The 24,491-nt window shown below is 44.7% G+C and overlaps 1 protein-coding gene across 11 annotated transcripts in view; it reads left to right on the forward strand.

The window, feature by feature from the left end:
* ZNF609 (zinc finger protein 609) overlaps positions 1-24,491 on the forward strand; it is a 932,673-nt gene that overhangs the window by 869,788 nt on the left and 38,394 nt on the right. For all 11 annotated transcript variants that reach the window (XM_078685001.1, XM_078685012.1, XM_078685009.1 and 8 more), the window contains 2 exons: positions 14,542-14,761; positions 17,937-18,015. In XM_078685001.1, coding sequence (XP_078541127.1) covers positions 14,542-14,761; positions 17,937-18,010 — 294 coding nt within the window. In that variant the 3' untranslated portion in view covers positions 18,011-18,015. The remainder of the gene's footprint in view (positions 1-14,541; positions 14,762-17,936; positions 18,016-24,491) is intronic.

The raw sequence follows: 24,491 nt of genomic DNA on the forward strand, positions 1-24,491 counted from the left end.
CGTGACGGCAGCCGCCTGGGCTAAGAGGTACACTGAACACCCTGTGAGCTCTGGGGACACGCTGCCGGGCATCGCGCTGAAGCATGGCGGAACGATGGTAAGGAATGAGGGGAGAGAGTAGCTGTTGGCAGATGGTGCATGTCTGGCTGATACTGGAGGGGGTGCAAGGAGAGCTGGGGATTGTTCATTTAATTACACGCTAACCACTGGTGTGCACGTGCATAGCGCTGCATCGCTAGGTGAGACCTAAAAAACTGTAATGGCAGCCAAGAGAGCGGAAAGATCCCAGTCGGAAGGTGGGGGCAGTCCGGCGCATCTTGAAGAGGACTGAAAGACCTGCAGGCGCCGAAACCGTGTAGCTGACGACAGGTAGACATGCTGACTTTGTTGGCCTGAACATTCGCTGAAACACACAAGTAGCATTAAATGTGACTTATGTAATGTATCCTGCCTAGTCCTAAATCTTTTGGTATGGATGGTAAGGATCCCATCGAACACTGTATCAGCACTCCAGGGCCCCCTCACTACACGCCATCGTGGTGTGGGAGGTGCCGCCACCCCCCTTGGGTCACATGTCTCTAAGGGAGCATTTTCGTTTTTTGTTTTAACAGAGGGACAGTGTCATCACGACTCGATAATGACACTAAGACATGTTTACTATAGAATCCGCTACTATACCACGTTAGCCTGTTTTTGTGTTGGAATTACTTGAAAACTATCAATGTCACTCAGCTCAAATGCATGGCTAGTACAATGCTTACTGAGGGAAATGATGACACAAATGTTCCTATTGATTTTGAAGTTCTTGGGAGGGATTTGGGGGGAGGGCACAGTACACGGCAAATTGGGATCGCCGTTGTGGGGGGAATGTTGTGGTAGAAATGTAGACATAGCTGAATTGGTATTAATCGTCACAGTCCTACTATTTAGCTTGTGTCCATATGACATGCATACAGCCATCAGTGCAGACTTGACACGTCCATGCATATCTTGGGGATTGAGTAATGACGGGTGAGAGACAGACGACTAACATTAACACAGGAATGAACCGCCTTATTTGGAATATCCGAGGGCTGGGGGACCCCAGAAAGAAGCGACACATACACATACACTACCCCACAAACAACCCCAATTTGCTACCAGATGGGCCTCACATAGATTCTTCTCCTCGTACTCTGCCTTCTCCAGGGGGTTGGGGGGGGCAATTCTTATCAGAAAAACAGTACCCTACTTTGAGGAGGGCGCCACATTTTACCCACAGGGGAGATATTGCATTACCTCCGGGAGGTTGGCATCGGCGTCTGTCAAGTTGTTGTGCAGCTATGGACCCAAAGTGGACGATGAAGACTATTATATCACTTTATGGGAGTGCATAGTCTGTATTGGTTCGACCCACATCATATGAAGGGGGGGGGCTTCAATCTAACCATAGATCCCACAGAAGATCGCTCCCACCCACTACCGCACCACAACTCCAAAGCGCAGCACCAGCTTAGACACATAGTCACCGACAATCTGCTGGTAGACGTATGGCGCCAACATCACCCGGCCCAGCATGTGGGCACATTTCACTCATCAGTACACAATACCTGGTCCAGGTTAGACCTGTGGCTCATATCACAAGACATTGCAATGCGTGCTCAGCTCTCGCCATTTAGCCCGAACTTACTCTGACCACTCCCCTGTACGTATGTCCATTACGCCCCCTGGCCTATCACCTCAAACTAGACAATGGCGCCTCTCTCCTGCGGCGCTCCTCGATGTGGTGTTTCAAACTAAATTGGGGAAACACTAGAAGAGTTTCTACGAATCAATGTACACTCCGTTCCGTCCCTTGCCACTGTATGGGAAGCACTGAAGGTTACTATGCGAGGCCACTGCATAGCTAAGACGGGAGGAATCCTTAGAGACATTTGCACAACAATAGCATGAATACACATCGTCCGATTAAACATCTGGAGACAGATGCACAAGGAACGCATGCAGGTCACACACACGCTCAGATACGGGAGACCCTAACAAAGTGTCAAGCCGAAGTGGAAAGGGAATGTCTCTTCCGCGGCAAATATCACACGGCGAGGAGATACGGTGAGGTAGAGCGCCCTGGCAAAGCACTTGCCGAAACTATTCGACCGCCTAGAACAGCCAACCATATCCTGGATATGAGATAATGAAGGGAGGGCCCACAGGGACACAGAGGCCATATTGGGAGTCTTTACTGCACACTACCATGCATTATATTAATCATGCGCGGTGCGAAAGGGTGAGACTTTGCAATATTTGCAGCAGGTGGAACTGGCCTGGCTTAGCAATCGACAGAGGGAATTCTTAGCAGCTGACTTGGAACTAGACGAAATACGGGAAACAAAAATGCACATAATTAACGGCAAAGCGCCGGGACCAGACAGCCTTGGTATAGAACTCTACAAAACCTATGTAGGCGCACTGGCTCCCTTCCTGAAGGCTGTTCATGAGGAGGCGGCCCAAACGGGGACGCTCCCACCTACCATGCGGGAAGCAATGTTGGTGTCATTACTGATGCCCGGAAAGCCCCCTAACTCCACAGACTTGAACAGACCACTTTCACTGATAAACTGCGACGTCAAGAATCTGGAAAAAGCTTTGGCCAGTAGGCTTATGCTCTTGATGGATAGGCTAATTCAACCTCACCAAGCGGGTTTCATACCCGGCAGATCAACCTCACATAACTTGCGGACACTCTTCTCTATACTGCACAGTATTGATCAAGAAGAACAGGCGGTGGCAGGCTTTCTAGACGCCACCCAAGTGTTTGACTCCCTGGAATGGGAGTACCTTCTTGCAGTCTTGAAACACATGGGATTTCCTCTGGGCTTCCTCATGTGGATAAAACTGTTATACAACCAACCCTGCGCTTCCTTGCTACTGAATGGAGACCGCTCCCAAACGTTTAGCATCACCAGAGGCACACGGCAGGGGTGCCCACTTTCACCCCTGCTATTCGCGATTGCCATGGACCCGTCAGCCGCCATGCTACGACAGCACCACAAACCGTATGCACTCGACTACCCCACAAGCCCTGTGTTAATATCACTCTATGCAGACGATATCACGTTATATGTGCGTAATCCTGCGGACGGATTAAACCCCATGATAGGTGAAATATTAAAATGTGGGGCCTTTTCGGGCATTTCAATCAACTGGGGTAAATCCCAAGTCATGCCGCTAACGAATTGCTCTCTTCGGTTCCCAATGGAGTATCCGCTGCTGTGGAGCGATCACAAGGTTCGATATCTGGGGATAACCGTCACCAGAGACAGGGAAGAACTATTGCGAGCCAACTAGGGTGTGGCTCTTGCTAGGGTGGAAGACCTAATTAACAGATGGATTTCCCTCCCGCTCTCTATGGCGGGTCGAATAGCCTTAATGAAGATGATCGTCATGATCAAATGGCGCACTCTGACACTGCCATTTGCCCAGGGTGCGTTTGAAGCGCTAGATTCTAAACTCTACTATCTCAGTGCTCAGGCGCACTACGCCGCGTATTGGCTCGCCCCTTCCCCCTTCATGACACATCTGGCTGTTGAACAGGGGCTAATGGCGCCATTGTCTGTCGGGATTCCTAGGTGTGGACGACAGGACTGCTGGAGGGAGGAGATCCACTGTGGCCTGTACAAATAATGGGTGGCGCCCCATAGCCAAACGGTCCCAAGTTACCATGCTCTATTCCCCGTTGCTCCCTTTACTCGACCAACACAACTTGCCAGTTACACAGGAAGGGATCTGTGAACGCATGCTTTTCTGATTAGGCATACATACCTGGGGAGACATGGTTCATCAGAGCCAGTTAAAAACTGCGACCCCATTCTTAGGTGACGCGTCGCCCACTGCCATGGACCGTTTCTTATACATTTGCTTGGGATAAGTCGTTGGAGCTTCTACCACCACATTTCCGGAGGAGCCTCCTACATTGCTCCCATTACACCACACGTTACGGGCAGGGGCATCACATGCCGTGTCCCGCCTCTATAAGACAGCCACAGGGGAGGGTACATACAATGCAATGAAAACAAAACAGGGATGGGAACTGGAACTGGGACATCTGATCACGGAGGAGGCATGGGGTTACTGCTGACAACAAACCTTCATAGAATGTATCATACGCCGCTCAGGCTACACAGACTTTAACTCTGGGAGAGCGACATATGTGACTGCTGTAGACAAGAGGGAGCAGGTTTCCTGCATCTGGCGTTGGAATGTAGGACCATAGCACAATATTGGACTGAAGTGGGGAGCGCTTTGGCGGAAATGATTGCGACGTCACTCACCATCACTCCAGAAATTAGTCTACTGGGATACCTCCTAGGAAACCAGGGTAGCGTTAAAAGATTTTTGGCAATAGGCTTTCTCATGGCCAAACGCAGGATCGCCTGGAGATTGCCAGGAGCAAAACAATATTTACGCTCAATTGCTATCTACCCTCCTCCCCCCTTTCACGTCCCCATTACATCTGGGACCCGCTCACTAGCTATCTGCTTAGAGTAAATACAACAGACACAGCTGTTTAGGATGCACCATCACAAACTGCACACCACACAGAGAATGATAGGCCAAAAGATCAGAAGGTTGACCATGGATGCGATTGTTGAGACGATTAGTCCATTTCTCACTCCCATAACGTATGTTCTATGCTGGATCTAATGTAGTTATATTCTTTCAGTGTACTGTGTTGCTGTATTTATGGACTACTACTGTAATGTCTACTGCACCTTGTAATGGTGATATTGCCATACTAAAAAATGCCAATAAACAGTTAAAAAAAAAGCAGTACTTGGTTCTCAAAGTGAAACGTGAGCAACTTATTGGCATAACCTTCAACTCTTACTTTGGAGAGATGCTGCCTGATAAAAAATCCCCTTTTGTATCGCTTTGTTCGCCCTAAGTGTGGCAGGGTATGCTCAGACGTGAGTCCCTTGTTCACTTGGCCACTGGATTCAAGATAGCCTGGCTGATGAGGATTATGAATCCGAAACCGGTCCCAGGATGCTTGTTTCCGGTCTAGGGAAGACATGGCTTGGCAGTTCGGGCTGGACTGTTCCCATGAGGCACAGGGTCAGACTGATTTGCATATAGCCATGTCTGAACTGGGGTGGCTGAGTGAACTAAAGAATGGTGATGGATTAAACCCAGATCAGTTGACTGGGGGTGAGTGTTTGATTTGTTCCGTCCATCATCCCCTTTTGTATCGCTTTGATAAAAAATGGCAGCACTTATGGAATTTTTACAATCAGTACAAAATATGGTTTTCAGTGTCTGATTTTCTTTTTTAATAGACTGAAATCTGTTTTGTGTCCTGATAAAGTATGAATGCCCTCCCAGATTCGCATTCGTGATCATAAGCGGAAGGATATATGTGAAATTGGAGATATAGTTCTACCTGATATGCTCAATTCATTCTGGGGTCGTTGCTAGTAGGGGGTAAAGGGAAGGGCTTTCTCACCACAGTGGGAGCCTTCATTGTTGTTAGGCAGGCACTGTGGGACAAGGGATATCGTAATGTCACTGATGGGGAACCTAGCAACATAGTTTCCGAAACCAACAAAATACAGTGGTAAAGCTTGAAGGATGTCTGTTAGGCCAGGACTCTAATTAAAGAACCTCCACGTAGACAAATAGTATCTAAATTAACGATACGCATCTAAAAGAGTTGAAGAAGTGGTGCTTTTTATTTTAAAATTGTATTTCTGAGGGTCTAAAAGAGATGACGTAGTTTTATCAGCTGCTTTATGACTTTGTCCTTGAAAAACTTAAAGCGAACACGCTCAGCCCAAAAATATAGGTAGGCTGTGGGGGTTTTAAATTTAAACCTATAATAACTGATAAAACCCCACTGAAAGAGAAATACCCCTCACCAGTGAAAACATATAAACACAGAAAAATCACCTGCATAACCACAAACTAAATGCCATTCAAAAAAAGGAAAAAGAGAGTGAAAGTCATTTATTTTCTTCCTGAAGGGGCCAATACAATGTAACTTTGTTATGCAAGCTAACAGTAACAAAGACTGGACTGGGCTAACATTATTCTGCTTGAGTTTTATTTTTTAGTGATGCCACTAAAATATTCTTTCTTCTTCCTTTTGCTTTTTTCAGTTTTGTGGTCTTTGGTCTACAGATGCAGGGTTTAGAAGCATGTTTTAGGTCTTGTTTAATTATTTTATAAACTGTAGAGAATCATGAAATATCAAAATCATATTTGATATTTTGGCTATTTGATTCTTTCACTGATAGGTAAAGTGGCTGGTTTCATAAGAATCTTTTCTAATTTTTCATCACATTTACCCACAGAGAATGGGTAAAACCCCTTAATATGTCAGCCAACAGTTTCTTGTGGGTCAGTATTGATAGTAGGTGAATTGCCAACACCTCAGGCTTTAAACATTCAATGCAAGGTATAGTGACAAGTATATGTATTAAGAGTGCTATCCCCTAGCACCTGGGATAGTGGTGAAAACATGACACCAGACTTTTGGGAAACATGAAACGCAGTGTCACTTGGAATACTCTGCAAAAAAAGTTCTTTCCAAGTTCCACAAAGATTGGAGTGATATTGTTTGTATTTGCAGTGATTCAGCTACCTATATGAAAAAGTTATGTGATGACCTGTCAAAATTGATACCCGAGCTGAAGTGATTCCCTGTAGGAGATCCTTGCCACTTGTTAGAAGGTATGCTGAAAGCATCTTTACAGTCTTCTGAGTTAATGAGGGATGCTATTGACTTTTTAGTCCATTCTGGCACACTGTTTTCTTATGCACAGGAACTAAAACGCAAATATGTATAATTTAGTGCTTTGTGTGGCATCCCAACTGAGTCCCTTAGCTGATGGTTTTCAGTCCAAGGCACTATGAATGCTATATTATCCATGTGGCAACAGTTTACATAATTGTTGCTGAGTGATGTTGCCCAAGGCAAGAAATGTGAGTATCTTTGGTCACATAAAGATAGTGATGTGAAAAAGTGCACTCTACTGCATTATTCGATTTTTACAGGAAAACATAACTACTGTAGTGAACATAATAAAAAAACTAGAGTCTGAAAAAACCCTTGTCTGCCAGGTGTTCAGTATAATTGGTGTAGATGTGAAACATCTCTTTGAGAGTAGTCTGGGCGACCCCTTGACTGGCATTGCAACATGTTCCATGTTAGAGTTCTAGCCACTTGGTAAGCAAAGCAATGTTGAAGAGCAATTGAGGAATGTTTATTTTACTATGTAAGAGAAATGGCTTGAAATGATGCATCGAAATGTCCCTTCACCACCAAAGTCATTTAAAGTCAATGAAACTTCACTGTGGTACTCTATACAAGTTCTAGATCTTTTCAGTAAAGGGGAATTTCCTCCGTAGTTTCAAAAGTGCTCCTTCATTTATGACCGCTTCAATAACACTGAGGGCATAAGCGCCCAGATCAGCGCAAATGGTGCAGAACCTGCCCTGAGAATCGCAATCTTCAAGTGCACCAGTATTGGCATGGAAAGCTATGTCAGTCGCCAGAGTTAACAAATTGTGTACTGGCTGTTTTGGCGTTGCCCGTCTCAAGTGCCAATGTTGAGAGGGGCTTTTCACAGAAGTTTACATGGGAAGGAAATAGCGAGCGCACATGACCAAAGACTCACTGAAGAAGTATTGTATGGTGTACTACAATAAGTTTAATTTGCAAAAATCTATTTGGACCATATACACTATACATACACTGTCTATATACCATGCTCTAACAGTGCAGAAAGTAAGCAGTAATAAAAGCAAAACGTTCCATAAACACAGGAAAAACACTTTTTCTGTTTTTAGTGGCGCGAAAATGTATAACCACTGATAACTGTTTTTTAAGGTATTGAAATCACTTGAAAACACTGGAAAAAACACCAGAATTTGCCAAAAATAGAAACTGAAAACAGGAAAGCCTAAATATAGTCTATGATGAGGAAATTCAAAATTGCTCACCCACTAGTCTCAATTGGAAAGAAAATTGGGCCCTTTGGAAAACAGTGGAAAAAGACACGTCAAACCGTAAGGAGTAGCACTGATACTGTGAACCAGGATGATGCAGCCTAAAATTCTCTACAGAATTTTCTGCACTCCAAATTTGTGAAATTCGATACATTTTTAGAAGGCTGTATTCATAAAAAGACCTTAATTTAAACAATGTGTACGTGCCCTCGAATACAAGTATTTTGGAGTTTGGTAAAAGACCAATTGCCCGTGGTTGTGGGTACTCCTATTGTTAGTGGCACTCATTTTATATTCTGTGTGGGTTGATTGATGCACCCCAAAATATAGTATTTATTGATAGTAAGCCTAGACTTTGCCACGCTATGGGACAGCTGAACACCCCAGTGATTAAGTACTAGTATTCAATCATGGACTGATGCCTGGTGGCGAAATGGTTGTGTAAGCTAGCCTTGCTACAAGAAAGTCTTTGAAATATGGAGCAAGTACATCAGACGGAGTCTTTATTAGCAGTTCATAAACAAGGCTCTTACTTTGTGTATGTTGCTTTAATATAAAGGACAGTTTTACTGTGTAATTTATGGTACATTTCCTACATTTTAAAAGGTGCGGGACGCGTTCACCTAGCATTGAACACCTACATGATGGTTTTTGAGTTCTTTTCACTGAAAAAAAAATCAATAAAAAGTTTAAAGAGAAAGGAAAAAAAGAGTGCATAGACAGTAGCCCTGTCCAGAATAAGTCACCAAAAAGCCATCCAAAGCATGCATGTCCCGTACATTGATGTCACTTCAATTGTTTTGTCGTTCAAATGCACTTGCACAAGTACTGGAACAGTAAAGCTGTGAATTGTAACTACGTTTTTATTAGGTCTCGTCTGAGCCAGCGCATGCGGTGCTCTGGCGAGACATTTAGTAACTGGCTTCTCAAAGTGCTACCCACAGGCTTTTGGCTGCCACCAGCTTGCTGTTATGCGCACAAGCGCGCGCCATGTGTGCAGCTGCCATTTGCCACTCGCCAGCCTGCTTTCACTTTTGCTGTTGTGTGCGCTCACACCGTCACTTTCAGGGCCGCACCAACAGTTGTGCATCTCTCTCAATCTTTACACACACGTGTGTTTCCCTCTATATGTTTACAGAGAGCCCTCACTCTCCACCTCCCTGGCTTTCTCTTCCTTCTCTGCCCCCACCCTCTTCCAACTCGATTTTTGCTTCTACCTCCCTATTCCTAACCCCTCCCCCCCTTCTCTTTTACATGATCAAAATCCGTTTCGCTTTCACAGGCAGCCGCGTCACTTTTGCTTGTTTATTTCATGCCGTCTCTCCCGGACTGTTGCAGCCCATCTGTTTCTCTTCTGCAGTCTTAGCTCGAATGCTTCGCTCTGCAATGTTTCTCCCCACCGAGCTGGCTTTATTCTTCTACAAGTCTGGTTCTGTGCATCATGTTTACATAACAATTTAGCGCTGATGGAACAGAATGTTTGTAGTTCTGCACCTCAATGTTGTGCTGTTAATCCACCTCGGAAGAAGCTAAGACTAATTTGACCCACCAGGACTCCAAGAGGTGACTTTAAAGTTTCAGACAGCTCTCCGCAATCAGTGCTTTCGTCCTCTGAGATATCTTATCTGCCATGTCTATATTTCTTTTCTCTGTTTGGCTCCCAATCTTTCTTTTTCTTCTCTCATCCTCAATAGCTTATTTTGTCTATTTCTGTAGTTTCTTTTGTCCTCTTCAATTTTCCTTTCTTTATTTTATTTGTGTCCATCGTGGATTCTTTTTTTCTTTATTTTTCTTCCTTTTTTTAATTTCATTTCTTTTCTTTCCTTATTTCTTTCCCTCTGTTTCTTTCATCTGATCAACCCTATTTCCTGGACGTAGTCAGAGTGCATGACTTCACTTCCGCTAGTAGTGACATGTTGGAGATTTCTTCTCAGCTGCATTATACTTTTGGGGAATAAATTATAAAGCTAACTTTATCACATGTACACTCTTTTCCCTGCTAGTCTCGTGCGCTTGATGTTTCATATTTCTGAGTAATGCTCTATAAGTATTTATGTGCTACACTGTATGGGTGCCAAGCGTTCCATGTGTGAGTCCTTGCCCAAATGTTGTCCTGGACGCATATCTATTTGTTCATGTGTGTGGATATTCATCTTGTGAACCTAGTGTGCCAAATCACATTTCATTTTCCTTCTGTGAAAGCTAAGGTTTTTGGACTACAACTTGGAATACACTGGATGCTGATACAACATGGGAGAACCTAGAACATGTGTATGACTATAATTATCTTAGGAAGATGGTGGTTAACACCTATCATGGCGCTTCTTATCAAACTGAGGAACGTAGACCATGGAGTGAGCTCTATGGAGTCTCAGCAAAAACATGGTGCTGGTCAGTGCTTCAAATGGAAAATAGAAGTGCAGGTACTATGTATCAGAGTACCTACTTGTTTCTGAGAAGTGCTGGTACTCTCCAATTAAAGGTATTACATTTCTCTTGAAGTGCCGGTACACTCCTCCTCAAAATAAACAAGCATTGGCATAGCCAATAGGTCTCGCTTTTGGGACCTTATAAGTGTTTAGCCATGCAACGGTTGATGTTGTTGCACCAAGGATATTGTGCTGCATAACTAAATACTTATAAGGTCCCAAAAGCGAGACCTATTGGCTATGCCAATGCTTGTTTGGCTTGCAAAGGACAGGTTTGTAATAAGAAATGGTCACTTAAGTCTCTTTTGGTGTAAAAATTTCAATCGAGATGACGCTATCACATATTTCTGCCGTCCCTTAGATTTGCTCAAAGTATTCAATCTTGGTTGTGCTTTATGATGACAACAGATATCATGCTTATGAAAATGTTAAACGAAACAATCTATGTGAAGACATTTAATCTCTAAAGATGCTTGTACTGCAAATTAATAGGGACTGTGAATCGTTTTAATAATGAGGGTATTGAAGTCAAATGAAGACCACCAAGAACCTTTGCCAGTGAAAAGATATCAAACATAGGACCGAAACTGGTTGAGGTGCCTAAAGGATGACGTTAGCCTGTATGTGCTCGGATAAACATGCACCATTGGACTGAAAAATCCACATTGGTCATTGCGCAAACTAACCACAGTTAAGGGTCGCCAAAAAGGTGTGCTTTGAAACTGCGATTCCACAAACTTTGACTCTGCTTTTGAGATTGTACCTATTCTATGTAGTATTCTACCATGTTCCTTTCTACATGTGTGCAAGGTAATTGTGAGCCAAGCAGCACTGCTCAAGCTCACCAATAACAGAGATATGTTATGTTATGTTAACTTTATTTTGTATAGCGCAACGGCTACTCCAACGGAGGGTCCCGGCGCTTTATAGTGGCAGCTCATAAAAAACATAACAAACACAGATATTCAGAAAACAACTGGACAGAACGACTAGAGAGTAAAAAGCCAAGTTTTTAGGCCTCTCCTAAAAGACAACAGATTGGAAGTGCAACGTAGGGTCAGTGGCAGAGTGTTCCAGAGCTGGGGCGCCCTCAAACCAAAGGAACGTCCCCCAATCCGGGCCTTCCTGACTCTAGGCACCACAGCAAGAGACAGAGAATTAGAGCGCAATGCTCTGACAGGACGATAAAAAACAAGCCTGCGTTGGAGATATTTAGCTCCAAGACCAAAGAGCGCTTTATGAGCCAGGGTCAGTGCCTTGAAAATTATCCGCTTACGGATAGGCAGCCAATGAAGTGACTGTAAGAGACCAGACGCTCTGGCTCGCCTATGAAGGCCAAAAATAGCACGTGCCGCGGAGTTCTGCACGACCTGTAATCGCTGCAGTAAATAATCCGGAAGACCCAAGTAAAGTGCGTTGGCGTTGTCCAATCTGGAGCCAATCAGAGCTTGCACCGTTATCTTCCTGTGCTCTTCAGAGAGCAAAGGAAGAAACTTCCGGAGCATCCTAAGGATGCCAAAACATGAGCCCGTGAGGCCAAGAATCTGAGATCTCATAGTCAGATTGTTGTCGATCTCAACTCCCAGGTTTTTGGCCACCTGGGATGCCTGAGCTGGGGGAAACCTATCTGTCGGCCACCATGCATGCCAATCCGGATCCGCGGCACAGCCAAAAAACAACACCTCCGACTTGTCGGAGTTACATTTAAGGCTGTTCCGCTGGAACCAATTGAACACCACCCCAAGACAATGCCGAATGCTCCCGTCATCAAAATCCTCCCCTTTCCTACATGTGAAGAGAAGCTGGGTGTCATCGGCGTAGGAAACGATCTGGGCCCCATAGGACTCCGCCAGTGCCGCCAAGGGGGTCATAAATATGTTAAAAAGAGTCGGGCTCAACACAGAACCCTGCGGAACTCCGACTCCCAATGGCGGCATCTCAGCAGAACCCGGGGGGACCCAGACCGTTTGTCGACGGCCAGCTAGAAAAGATGTAAACCAGCTGAACACCGTCCCCCTCAGACCGATGTCATAAAGTCTGGCGAGGAGCCCCTCATGGGGGACGGTGTCGAAAGCCGCCGACAAATCGAGCATGATAAGCATGGCTTTTCCTCCAGAATCAAGAATCTCCCTAATAGCCTTAGACACTTCTAACAACGGCGTCTCGGTACTCAAATTGGGCCGGAAGCCAGATTGAGACGGGTGCAGCAAATTATTAGACTCCAGAAAAACGGAAAGCACACTATGGACGTGCTTTTCCGTAATTTTTGCCAACGCTGGAAGCAGCGATATAGGCCTATAATTGGCCGGCGCCTCAGGATCTAACCCCGTCTTCTTGAGAAGGGGGATCACCATGGCCCGCTTCCAGGCCTGCGGGACCATCCCTTCCCTCAAAGAGCGGTTCAGAAGTGGATTGAACAATGGGTTGACCACCTCGGCCATCTTCGCCAAAAATTTGGCCGGACAAGGGTCTAGCGGTGACCCAGATTTAAGGTTAGCTAAGAGTTCCCATGATGTAGAAAGAGAAATGGGCGGGAAGACAGACAGAACCGAATCAGGAGTAGGCTGAATATATACTGATGTTAAATGAGATGTGGTAGAGCAGTTAAATCAGAGACTATTAAGCCAGAGTTATAATCCTGGCCATCCTGCTTCCCCTTTTTGTGCTTCAGTTTCACATGTCGAAATTTCAACTCCTTAAAAATATGCTAAACATCAATATTAAGTGATTATTTAAGTTTACACAAGTTGTATAACGTGCCTAATTAAAAGCAAAGGAACACTTTGCAAAGTGAGAGGCAAAGATAGTCAAGCAGTGATTGGAATAGAAGTTGCCAAAGTACAGTATTAGCTCACTAGTGCTGGCACTTAAGTGCACTACTGTTTTTTAAGACGATGTGCATATGTGATTAAGTAAAATGCTGTTACTCTAAGTGGAAAATAGCCTACACGTTGCCCGATGTTATATGTTGTGGCAAGTGGTAGCAAAATGTGAATGACCATTCAGCAGACCAATGGATGAAGAGGGCTGACCAGGAGTCTAAGATGTATGGATGTATTTCTGAATTGTTGTTGTTTTGTCTGTTAAATACACGAGGCTGGCGAGAAAATCAGCGCTGTCTGGAGGCCAGACATAAAAATGTTCATTCAGTGCCTACAATCCCGCCAAGCCTGAAGCGTCAATGGTGAAAAAAATATCAGTGACTGCTATCTCTCTTGGCAGAAAAGAGATCACAAGAAACCTTTGCTTCTTAGTCATTCATGTCTAGAAAAAACGGCGAAGAGATAAATTAAGAACCAACAAAAGGTCAACCTGCCGCTCTAGCGCCAAGTAATACTGATAATTCAGCATATGAGTAATCAGACCCACATTTCCTAGAGGAAAGATTTCTCAACTCTCGATTGGACAGTCTATTTGGGATGAATTCCAAAGCCTTTAGCAGAAATTTTACTCTGGCCCTTCCTTCACCTCCAGGTGATGTATGAACATATCACACCATATTATTGGGTCCAATTACAGTATCTTGAAACTAGAAGTCCCTTGCAAAATATGACCTGATATTTACTAATGTTCGTGAACCTAGTTGAGACTTAGGAGGAAGAGTAAGTACTTCTCCTTTCTATGGACCTTTTTCTGTTCTGATCACTAAGAAGAACATTGCCTGGATGGTGACTGACTTTTGTACGAAAGAGTCCTTTTGGAGGTCACCCTGCCAACTTTAGTCCAACACTGGAAGCAGACTCCTGGCGTGAGCCACATTACACCACTTGGTGGCACTGGAGAATCATTGTGAAAAAATGTTTTCTGGGACTGGTTATGTATAAGATGAGGAATCAGCTGAGGCATCTGTAGAAAGTTTATGTATAAACCGGACCTATTACTACCGAAGACGGGTAAGTTTTTCTTTACTGATTTGACCTGAAAATCCATTTTTTCATAGTGCTGGTGGATTTTTATACAAATGTTAGATTTTATTTCTAGTTTCCTTTACAGTAGATTGTACTTTTTAATCCGGTCTGGTGAGTTAAGGAACATGTTATGTTGGATGCTATTTTTATTTTTGTCACCTGCACTTAGAGCAGCCTGTGTTCCATTGATGTAAGTGCTTTTTTTTCGTTTTTATCGGCAGATAAGTGACAAAGCTGCACAAGAGAGGGATCGAAGTGGCTGCGGTGTCCCTGGTGGCGCAGGAGGAGTGTGCAGTAGCATGGGGACATCTGGAGGTCGAGAGGGCGGTGCTGATCGGCCACGCTCTTCCCCTTCTCAGCGCTTAATGTCTACGCATCACCATCATCATCATCTAGGGTACTCACTACTTCCAGGCCAGTACCAGCTACCTTTTGCAACAGGTCAGCCTATTTTATAAACCTGACAATTGTATTTTACTTGCCATTCTTAATGTTTTCTGGTGACACTGTGCCGTTATAATAACACCTAACTCTTTGTAGCGTTCTCTCGACTCCTCAATGTGTAAACACCGAATTCCAAACTTAAATGCAGGTGATTTAGCATCTGGCTACAGACCGCTCTATCTTTCTGTTGCTGAGCACTTAATGCAATCCATCATCAATTTAAGTGCACGCCAGACAGTGTATTTGCTTATGCTTGATGACCACTCCTCCACCAACTGGTTCCACCCCATATATTTCTCAATATTACATTTAGGGAGTTTAAGTCGAGTCACTATCATTGTTTCATGAAGTGGCCAGAAATATTTCACTTGTGGTTTCATGCATGTAATTAATTAAAAAAAATAATGAAATTTGAGTAGGATTGAATCTAGGATCATCTTTTTCTAAATGACAAGGATTGGTACAATGTCTGGATACATTTCTACCAAGCTACATAGGCTTACTTGGCTCTTATGCAGTGACTGTTGTTGGCACACAACTCCTGGACTACATGAGAGCTGTGGTGGACTGACTATTGAGTCAGGCCCCATTTAAAATATTGCTCCAAAACTTTGACTGATTTATCTAAAAGTTTAGACTGTTTCAAGGCTATCATTGAATTCTGTGGCCAGACAAAACTGAAATGGATCACAATTCTATTAAAATCTTTCATTAAATAAAATGCTCACTTTGAAACTTGCTTTAAACCAGTGTTTAATAGAAGGCTACAATAAAGCCACTCGGGCACCTTTTCACTCTCTAATGAGAACTGCCTTAGATCAGCTTAACCTCAAGTCAAGCCATCCATTCTTTGAATTCTTAACTTCAAATTTGTACCTTAACAGTTAAACTTTTTGGCACAATCTGATTTTTTAATTTCCTATGATGGGCACTTTTACAAGATCTAAATCGTGTGAAGTTGCAGGATTTTCTTTCCTATCAAAGTTGCTTACTTGCATACCCATTTTGTTTTCAACACCTTGATGTAATGTTATATCTGCACACAGAAGGTAAGTTGGTGTTCTAGACATATGAGCTGCAGGTGGTACACTTTGCATAGCTCACCATCTGGTGTTGTGCTCGGATGATTGCATGTTTTTGTCTTTGGAGAAGTCTTGTAGTCACGAGACCTGTGACGACTCCTTCGGTGTACAGTGTGCATGAGCTTCGGCTCCATCGTTAGATTTGTTTTTTTCGCCATCGGGTTCGGATGCAACTTGCTGCGCTCCGGTTCAGAACTGTAACCAGACCCCTTTGAGGCGCAATTACATTCACCGACGGTATTGTTTCGATTGCGTGCCTTCGACGCGCACCTCGAAAGCTTCCATCACTCTTCGACGCCTGTGTTTTCCGGTCCAGGGAAGGCATGGCTTGGCAGTTCAGGCTGGACTGTTCCCATGAGGCACAGGGTCAGACTGATTTGCATATAGCCATGTCTGCCCTGGGGTGGCAGAGTGGGCTAAAGAACGGTGATGGATCAAACCCAGATCTTTTGACTGGGTGCGAGTGTTTGATTCGTTCAGATGCTCCGTCCATCACCACCCCCTTTTGTACACGTGCCACGCTGCAAAGTGGAAAAGGTTTGCCATTTATTGATCTAAAAAATAAAATTGACCCACTAGATGCTTCCATTCGAAACCTCATTTGTTACCTTTTGAATCTACAACATTGTAATCTAGTGTATACATCAATAAGACAACATCTAGCTGCCATAGCAGCCTACTTGTAGAACAGACAACATTTGACGCTTTTTTTTAAGTTCCACCAATAAAAGCTTTTATGGAAGGGCTTAAAAGAATAATTTCACCAAGAGCTCCACCCTACCCAGTGTGTAATCTCAATATAATCCTTCCCAGACTAATGGGCCCTCCTTTTGAACCTCTACACAAATGTGAATTACAATACCTTACTTGGAAAGTGGTGTTTTTAGTCACCAGCACATCTCCCAGAAGAGTGAGCGAACTCCAGGCATTAACCATACAAGAACCATTCTTACAAATTCATCACAACAAAGTGGTTCTTGGAACAAATCTTACTTTTCTACCCAAAGTAGTTTCTGCCTTCCATCTCAACCAGTCAGTTGAACTACCAGTGTTCTTTCCTCAACCAGACTCAGTGGCAGAAAGAGTGCTACACACTCTTGATGTTAAAAAAGCATTGCTCTATTACATAGAAAGAAAAAACGAAACCATTTAGGAAAACCAAACAACTTTTCGTAGCTTTCTCCCCACCTCATAAAGGCAATCCTATATCTAAAACAGGAATTGCAAGGTGGATTGTAAAATGTATACAAATATGCTACCTTAAAGATAAACGCACATTAACCATTCCCCCCTAGGGCTCATTCCACACGCAAACTAGTGGCATCTATGGCATTCTTAAGAAACATTCCTCTATATGACATATGCAAAGCAGCAACTTGGACCACGCCACACACCTTCACAAAACACTATTGTGTAGATGGGCAAGCAAAACAACAAGCTCGTGTGGGCCAGGCTGTATTAAAAACACTTTTTCAAACTACTGCAACAGATACAGGTAGCCACCGCTAAGGAGGATACTGCTATGTAGTCTATGCAATGTGTATAATCTGCAGCTCATATGCCTCGAACGGAAAATGCTACTTACCAGTATGCATCTGTTCTTGGCATGTAGAGCTGCAGAGTTGTACACGCCCACCCTCCTCCCCGGATACCTTTATCTGATCCAGTATTATCTTAATTAGATACATCACGCATGGACACTTCTCTATTTCTCACTACTCCATCTAACCCTACTGGCAAAACAATCTAACGATGGAGCCGTAGCCCATGCGCACCTTACACTGAAGGAGTCGTCACCGGTCTCGTGACTACAAGACTTCTCCGAAGACAAAAACAACATGCAATCATCCGAGCCCGTACCAGATGGCGATCTATGCAAAGTGTACAACTCTGCAGCTCTACATGCCAAGAACAGATGCATACTGGTAAGTAGCATTTTCCTTTAAGGTACCATGGAGATGTGCTTTCTTTCATTTGGCCTTGAATTATTCTGAATAAGATGAACTTCCAAGAAGTTAATCACTCAGAACTGTTAAATAATTGAAACATAAAGCAGGTGCCTTTTTCTTTTTTTTCTTTTTTAAATACAGGTCTTTCCTCTACCGCCCTGGTGACCAGCCAGCAAGGTTCAGCACCTTCATTATATCCTCCGCCTAGGAGGTGAGAGCGGTAAGCAACTTAACTCTAAAACTTTGTTAATGGTCTTTATTGAGAATCCAGAGGAACTGCTTACACCACATGAGTAACGAGCTTGCTCTAACCTTAATTTTAAAATTAATTTTAAAATACCTTGTCCCTCTTACGGGAGTGTGGTGGGGACATAAGATTTGGCCCTTTTTTAATGGTTTTATTTTAGCTTCATTCTTGATGTTTTTGAGTTGCGAATGTAGTGTGTGGATATTTTACAGTTATATCAAGCCGAAATACCATTATTGGACAGTATTGAGGTCTCATTTTGAGGTCATGCCTTGGCCTCTTGAACAATTTAACTATACTGGCTCACAGGGCTTGGGTTTCTACTGGTTGTGGGGTTTAGGACTTGCCAGCCTATTGGTTCCCAAGGATGGTTTAGGGGTTAGGGCTTCTAGGGCTCAGGTTCTCATTGGTCAAGATCACTTGATCAATAGGCTTATTTAAACTGGGGGTATAGGGTTTCCAAATAAAGGCTGTCTGGTTAAAAGTGCTTTCAGTTTGGGCCAAGGGCAACCAACTCTGTGACTCCACCATAAGCACTTTAGGTAAACCACGTCTCGATTGCAACAGCATGGTTACTACACCCTAAATACTACCTTTCCAAAATGCATGACCCTCCTGTACATTAACTGAGGGACCATAACTACTACTAAACCACCCTCATCAACGATATAACATCTTCAACACCAAAAACAACATCAACACCTACACCAAATAACCTATAAAAACCAACACACCAACTCTAAAACCGTAATTGAAAGAACTGACCAACACACTTGCCAGAAGAAGTCAAACAAAATAGGTATGCAGTTCCTGAAAAGCAAGGGAAACGGGGGCTAATTAAGTGTGGAAATGTCCTCACTTAATAGCATGAGGAAAGGGGGTTCCCATATTCATAAAAATTGTTCTGTTTGGACTTCCATTTCCTGTTTTAACCCTTGCACAGTCCATTGACCCAGACTTCACACATCTACAACTTTAGGTCCATCACACCGACTGCACCAAACGGCATGAAATAAAGATCTCGGCCAAAGAGCCTCTCATAGGGTGCCCGTCAGGTATTGCAGCGCCGACCAGACGTGGAGCAAGCCCTATGATAAAGCATGACACCCAGCTGGCTGGGTGTGTGAGGGCCCTAGGAGGAATCCCCCTTTCCTCCTGCTATTAAGTGAGGACACTCCCACACTAAGCTAACCTCATTTCCCCTTGCCTTTCAGGAACTGCATACCTATTTTGTTTGACTTAATTTGGGCATGTACGCTGGACCTCAAAAAAGACCTTAATCCCCCGTCTTCTTGTACTTACCAGAAGAAACCCTAAAATCAAGGGAAGTTTCAACATATGATAACTAGGTTCACTGATCATACCTTCCCCCCAGAACCCATAACACCCCATTCAAACCACTGGACAAAACAGCAGTTTACACCACCACTAGCATCCGCATACATGCACACACATCTCACACATTTGAATTGTCTAGTCAAACAACCTCCCTTCCAACTGAAACCTCAAGATGCAACCATGCTACTCCCCAACACATTTACACCAAAATCCCCTATGGCTCTGTTCCTTCTCCAATGCTAGATCACACAATCGCAGAGACCTGAAGGAAAAGAAAGACCACAACTGCAAATCTTACTCTTCAACACAAGATCCAAGAACAAAAATTACTTCAACATTTTTGATCTACACTCAGAAACCTAATTACAGAAATCTAGCTCAGCAAAGACTTTACACCCTCATGCCACCAAGCTATCAACAAAAATCGTATTGACAACATTGGACGAAGTCTGCCCGTCATCCATAAAAATAAAAAAAATTAAATCACAAATAATAAAAAATTGAAAACTGCACCATGGATAGCTGCAAACCTGTGATGGTAAGGTGTCACCCCACTATAACTTTTTCTTTGCTCATAATATATAGACCACCACCTAGCAATGCAAATGTTAAATATGTCTTATTAGATACAGTGACCAAGATCTATCTGGACCACCCAAGCCTACATTGTAGGAGACCTCGGCATATGTTCTAACGGGTAGAATCTAACCATATCCATAACTACCACAAGCAATTTAGAAAACTTCAACTTCCAGCAAAATGTTTCTGGCCCAGCTCACACAGCTGGACATAGTCTAGATGTCATATTTGCATCCTTAGAACAAACCACAGTTAATTATAACTCCCTTGGTAACTTGAGGTGACCACAACATCATCACCTTCAAGATTAACACATCTATCAACGACTGGACTTCAGAGACACCGAAAATCAATAACAAACGCTCATACAGACAATGCAAATATATAGAATTCTACAAACTCAACCCCCATCTTGAAAGAACCCCCATTAAACAGGCAACCAAAAGACATATACACCTCCTTAAACAGGATCTGCAATTCACTGGACAAATAGATGCCATTAAAGGCCACTTCCAGGGTTGACACCACATGGATTAATGGTATTGAAATGACAACTCCACATACTTCAAGGCAAGTGGAGCAAATCAAGAGATGAAACAGACAAAAGTAGACTATCCACTATAACAGAGCTTGCAGAAGAGCCACCAGAACTACAAAAATGCAAAATTACTGTACATGCATAACTAAAGCAGACTGCCCTTCTGAAGAAATACAAAGCTTACAGCAGAATTCCACACTCGAGAGTAACAAAGCGCAAGAAACAAATTTAAAAAGAGAATTACCCTAGGAACAGAAGACAACACCAACCATGCATGTGTCGACTAACAATGAATAAGACAAAAGCAGTTCTATTGCTTCATATTTTCATATCTAGATGCTTTCTGCACACTCAGAAAAAGATTTTCTCTAAATTATCATCACAAGCACATCCAAAAATCTTTAAAGATACCTCCGCACTGGGCGTGGTCAGGCCGCCGACCGACATAGCCGCGCAGCCCTGAAGCTCCGAGTACAGCCCAAGCAGGACAGAAATATCCCTTCTTCCCAGGCCGCTGACCTCAACCAAGGGGCACTGCTGTAAGTGGTGGCGATGTGAAACATGCGGAGAGCTCCAGAGCCGCAGAGATAGCCCGATCATGGTGAAAACAGGCTGTATCCTGCTGCAGGGTGGAGCCACTACACTCGGCGGGCGAATGCGGATCGGCGTGAGCCCGGCCTCCTTCATCTCGGGGTGGCACTGCCACAGCCGGCCTAAGGCGAAGAACGCAGTAAGTGTGCTGGGCGCGGGCCGCTGGGGGCTCCCCACTTAACTCCCGGTACTCCCTAAGGCCCCGCGGGGATAGGGCCCATGGGAGAGCCTGGAAGACATCTGTCCAGCTGAGTGATCTTGCCTGAGGGGAGGCGAGTGGCAGGCTTAGCTGTGCAGTGTGCCCGGCCGCCCCACAAGGAGCTATTTGATCTGGCCGCCCCCAGCGCATGCACCCTCTGACCCTCGCCTGCCTTTTACCTGGCGCTGGTTGCTGCATCGGACCAGGCCTGCGGCCGTCATCTTGAAGCCTTTAACTACTGCGCCACGTACTGGACAACACTCACCACCATCTTCTGCATAACAGCGCCACATCAACGGTCGCAATCGTATTGCTCCTAATATACTGCGGTGCCATCCTGTCTTTCCTGGCTCGCTGCCTCTGCCCCCCCACTGCGACTCTGCACATATAGCCAGGACACTACACCGGCCCACTGGGCTTCTTCTCGCAGAGTCTCCAGCAACACCCAGAACTCAGATTTGACCCTCCTCCTCCCCACGGTGCCATCGGCGCAGCGACCTACTTGATCTACCTTAGAGGCATGGTCCGCAAAGATCCTAAACAAAGCGTCGTGCCATTCGAAAAGCTGACCAAAAAAGCGCAGGACGTATGCCCCAACATGGCGGAGGGTGGGCAAGAGGCTGGCATGGGAGGTGACTCTTCAACCGCTGCGGACTCGCTGTTGCAGGAGATGAGGGGGGTCTTCAGAGCGTTAGTTGGCAGATTTGACGCTCTTGGCAAACAGAGGGGCTGGGTGCAAAAATAGAGGTGCGCGACAAGCGGCTGGATGTGGCAGAAGCCAGGATCTCGGACATTGAAGATAGCTCAGCCCAGTCTGTAAAGCGCCTAGAACGAGTGGATCGCATTCTAAAGGATGTCGCCATCAAAAACGAGGATTTAGAGGCGCGCAGTCGGTGCAAAAACATGCACGTTTTGGGGGTCCCGGAATCTACAAATACTGGCCACATGGACACTTTTGTCGAAACAGTGCTCATTGACCTATTTGGCAGAGAAGCTTTCACCTCCGGTTTTGTGGTGGAGCGTGCTCATCGAACTCTGGGCCCTCGTCCTAACCCTGGTGCCCTCCCCGACCTATCCTGGCCCAAATTATGAACTATCGAGATCGGGACACTGCTCTCCGACTGACCAGGGAGAGGGGTGATGAGATCTGGCAGGGATCCAAGCAAGCCCTGTACCTAGACTTCACAGTTATGGTGCAAGAGGCTAGACATAATTACAATGGGGTCAAGGCCACCATCAGAAACTTGGGTCTCAAGTATGGTATGCTCTACCCGGCAAGGCTGCTGGCGCACTTTAACGGTAGGCCACATAATTTTGATTCGCCTAACGATGTGCAGGAATTTTGCCAGACCTATAAGAACAAGGGTGGCCAGCAGAGGGTTAACAAGGCGGGCCCTCTCTTCCACGACGAGGCTTGAATGCTAGCATGGAGCTCTTCTCCACTGGATGAACGGGCATTGATATTGTATAATTAGACTGGGACCTTGTTTGAGACGTGTGTATTGGGATACTAACATACCTATGACATGTGCTGGGCAATCGGTGGGACATTACCTCCCCCTCCGGTGTATACCATGAGACTCTCAGTTTGGTACCTAGTGAACTGTTGCTCTAACTTATGGCATTATTCTGAATGTTCCTGGGAGGTTTGGTATCGTTGTTTGACTGGATTTGTTGGGGGAAGCGAGGCTGGGTGGTGGGAGGGGAAAGGGTTATGTTGGGGATACAACTGTTTTTGCTCATTCATTATTATGCTCTCTGGTCATCTACACTCCTATTTTCAGATTATTAATATTATTTTGTCATTTAAACCACCCAGAAGGCTAAGATAGGTAATGTGGTAGGCCCTCTGACCTGGCCCTAATGTCATGGAACGTAAGGGGGCTTAATGACAACTGGAAGCGGAAACATGTAATACATTACCTGCAGAGACACAATGTAGACATTGCATTTCTTTAGGAGACGCATTTACCCAAGTCAGAGACCACACGGTTTGCTTTGGGCTGGGGGCAACACTGCTACTTTTCAAATTTCAGCAACTGCTAGGGGCACAGCAATTCTCATACATAAAAGGGTCCCCTTTCACTTTTACACCATCTTATGCGACAGAGTGCCGCAACACTATAGTTTCTGGGGAATTGCTGGTAGACAACCTCACATTATTGTGTGTTTATGCACCCAACACGGACTGCCCCGACTTTTTCCAGGAGCTGTACGCGCAGATTACCCACCTTGACGTAAACACTCTGATAATTGCCGGGGATTTAAATTTTATATTAGACCCCACCTTGGACTGCTCCTCAGTCTGGACTGCCACTAAACCACGTGCATGTAGGGCGCTCCGCGATCTCTGTGACTCCCTGACTTTAATTGATATATGGCGACAGCGAAACCCGTTCGCCGCTGCTTATACACATTATGCCGCCCAATACAACACGAGGACTAGAATTGACTATTGGCTACTCGTACCAGGTAAAAATCAAGAGGGGAACAGATCACTTGTCCTGCGTAACCAGGGTTTTAAGTTTTTCGTTCAGTATACCGATAAAAAACCCTCATTCACGTAGAGAGATTCTCCGTCTGACTCTTAAAAAGGTGACCGCATCCTCATAGGGTTAGTTCTCATGCTTCCTCCACCTGGAGGCGTACCCCTGGTTAGTGCAGTAGTGATCAGTGATACAGGGGTCCCTAGAACGTGAAAAGTAACTACTTAAAATACTCGTACAGCCAGATAGATGATTTAATGGGTCTGGATTTGAGATGATTTTAAAATTAGATTCAGTGCGTGATGGGATTTATTAGGAATCTCCCACACCTAGTATGTCCGTAAAAAGGTCGACATGTTTCAACCCTTGTTTTTGCCCCTGTGGGTCAAGTGGGCTTTCTTCAGGACTTGGAGTGAAAAAAGAGGTGCGAGACTGGGTGTGTGTGTATAGACTGTGAATTTTCAGGCGCTTGTTAGGATCAAGATATATTAATCTGATTCAAATAAGGTCCATAGGTATCTTATGTTTTACAATGCGGGCATCGTCTGGCGGCCAAAGAGTCTTTCTCCTGCTTCGGCGCATCTGCAGCACTGCTTGTCCTGACTCTTCCTCTGGGGGCCCGGTCATGATATTAGACCCCACCTTGGACTGCTCCTCGGTCTCGACTGCCACTAACCCGCGTGCATGTAGGGCGCTCCGCGATCTCTGTGACTCCCTG

Source organism: Lissotriton helveticus, chromosome 3_2 (genome assembly GCF_964261635.1).
Source record: "Lissotriton helveticus chromosome 3_2, aLisHel1.1, whole genome shotgun sequence".
NCBI lineage: Eukaryota > Metazoa > Chordata > Amphibia > Caudata > Salamandridae > Lissotriton > Lissotriton helveticus.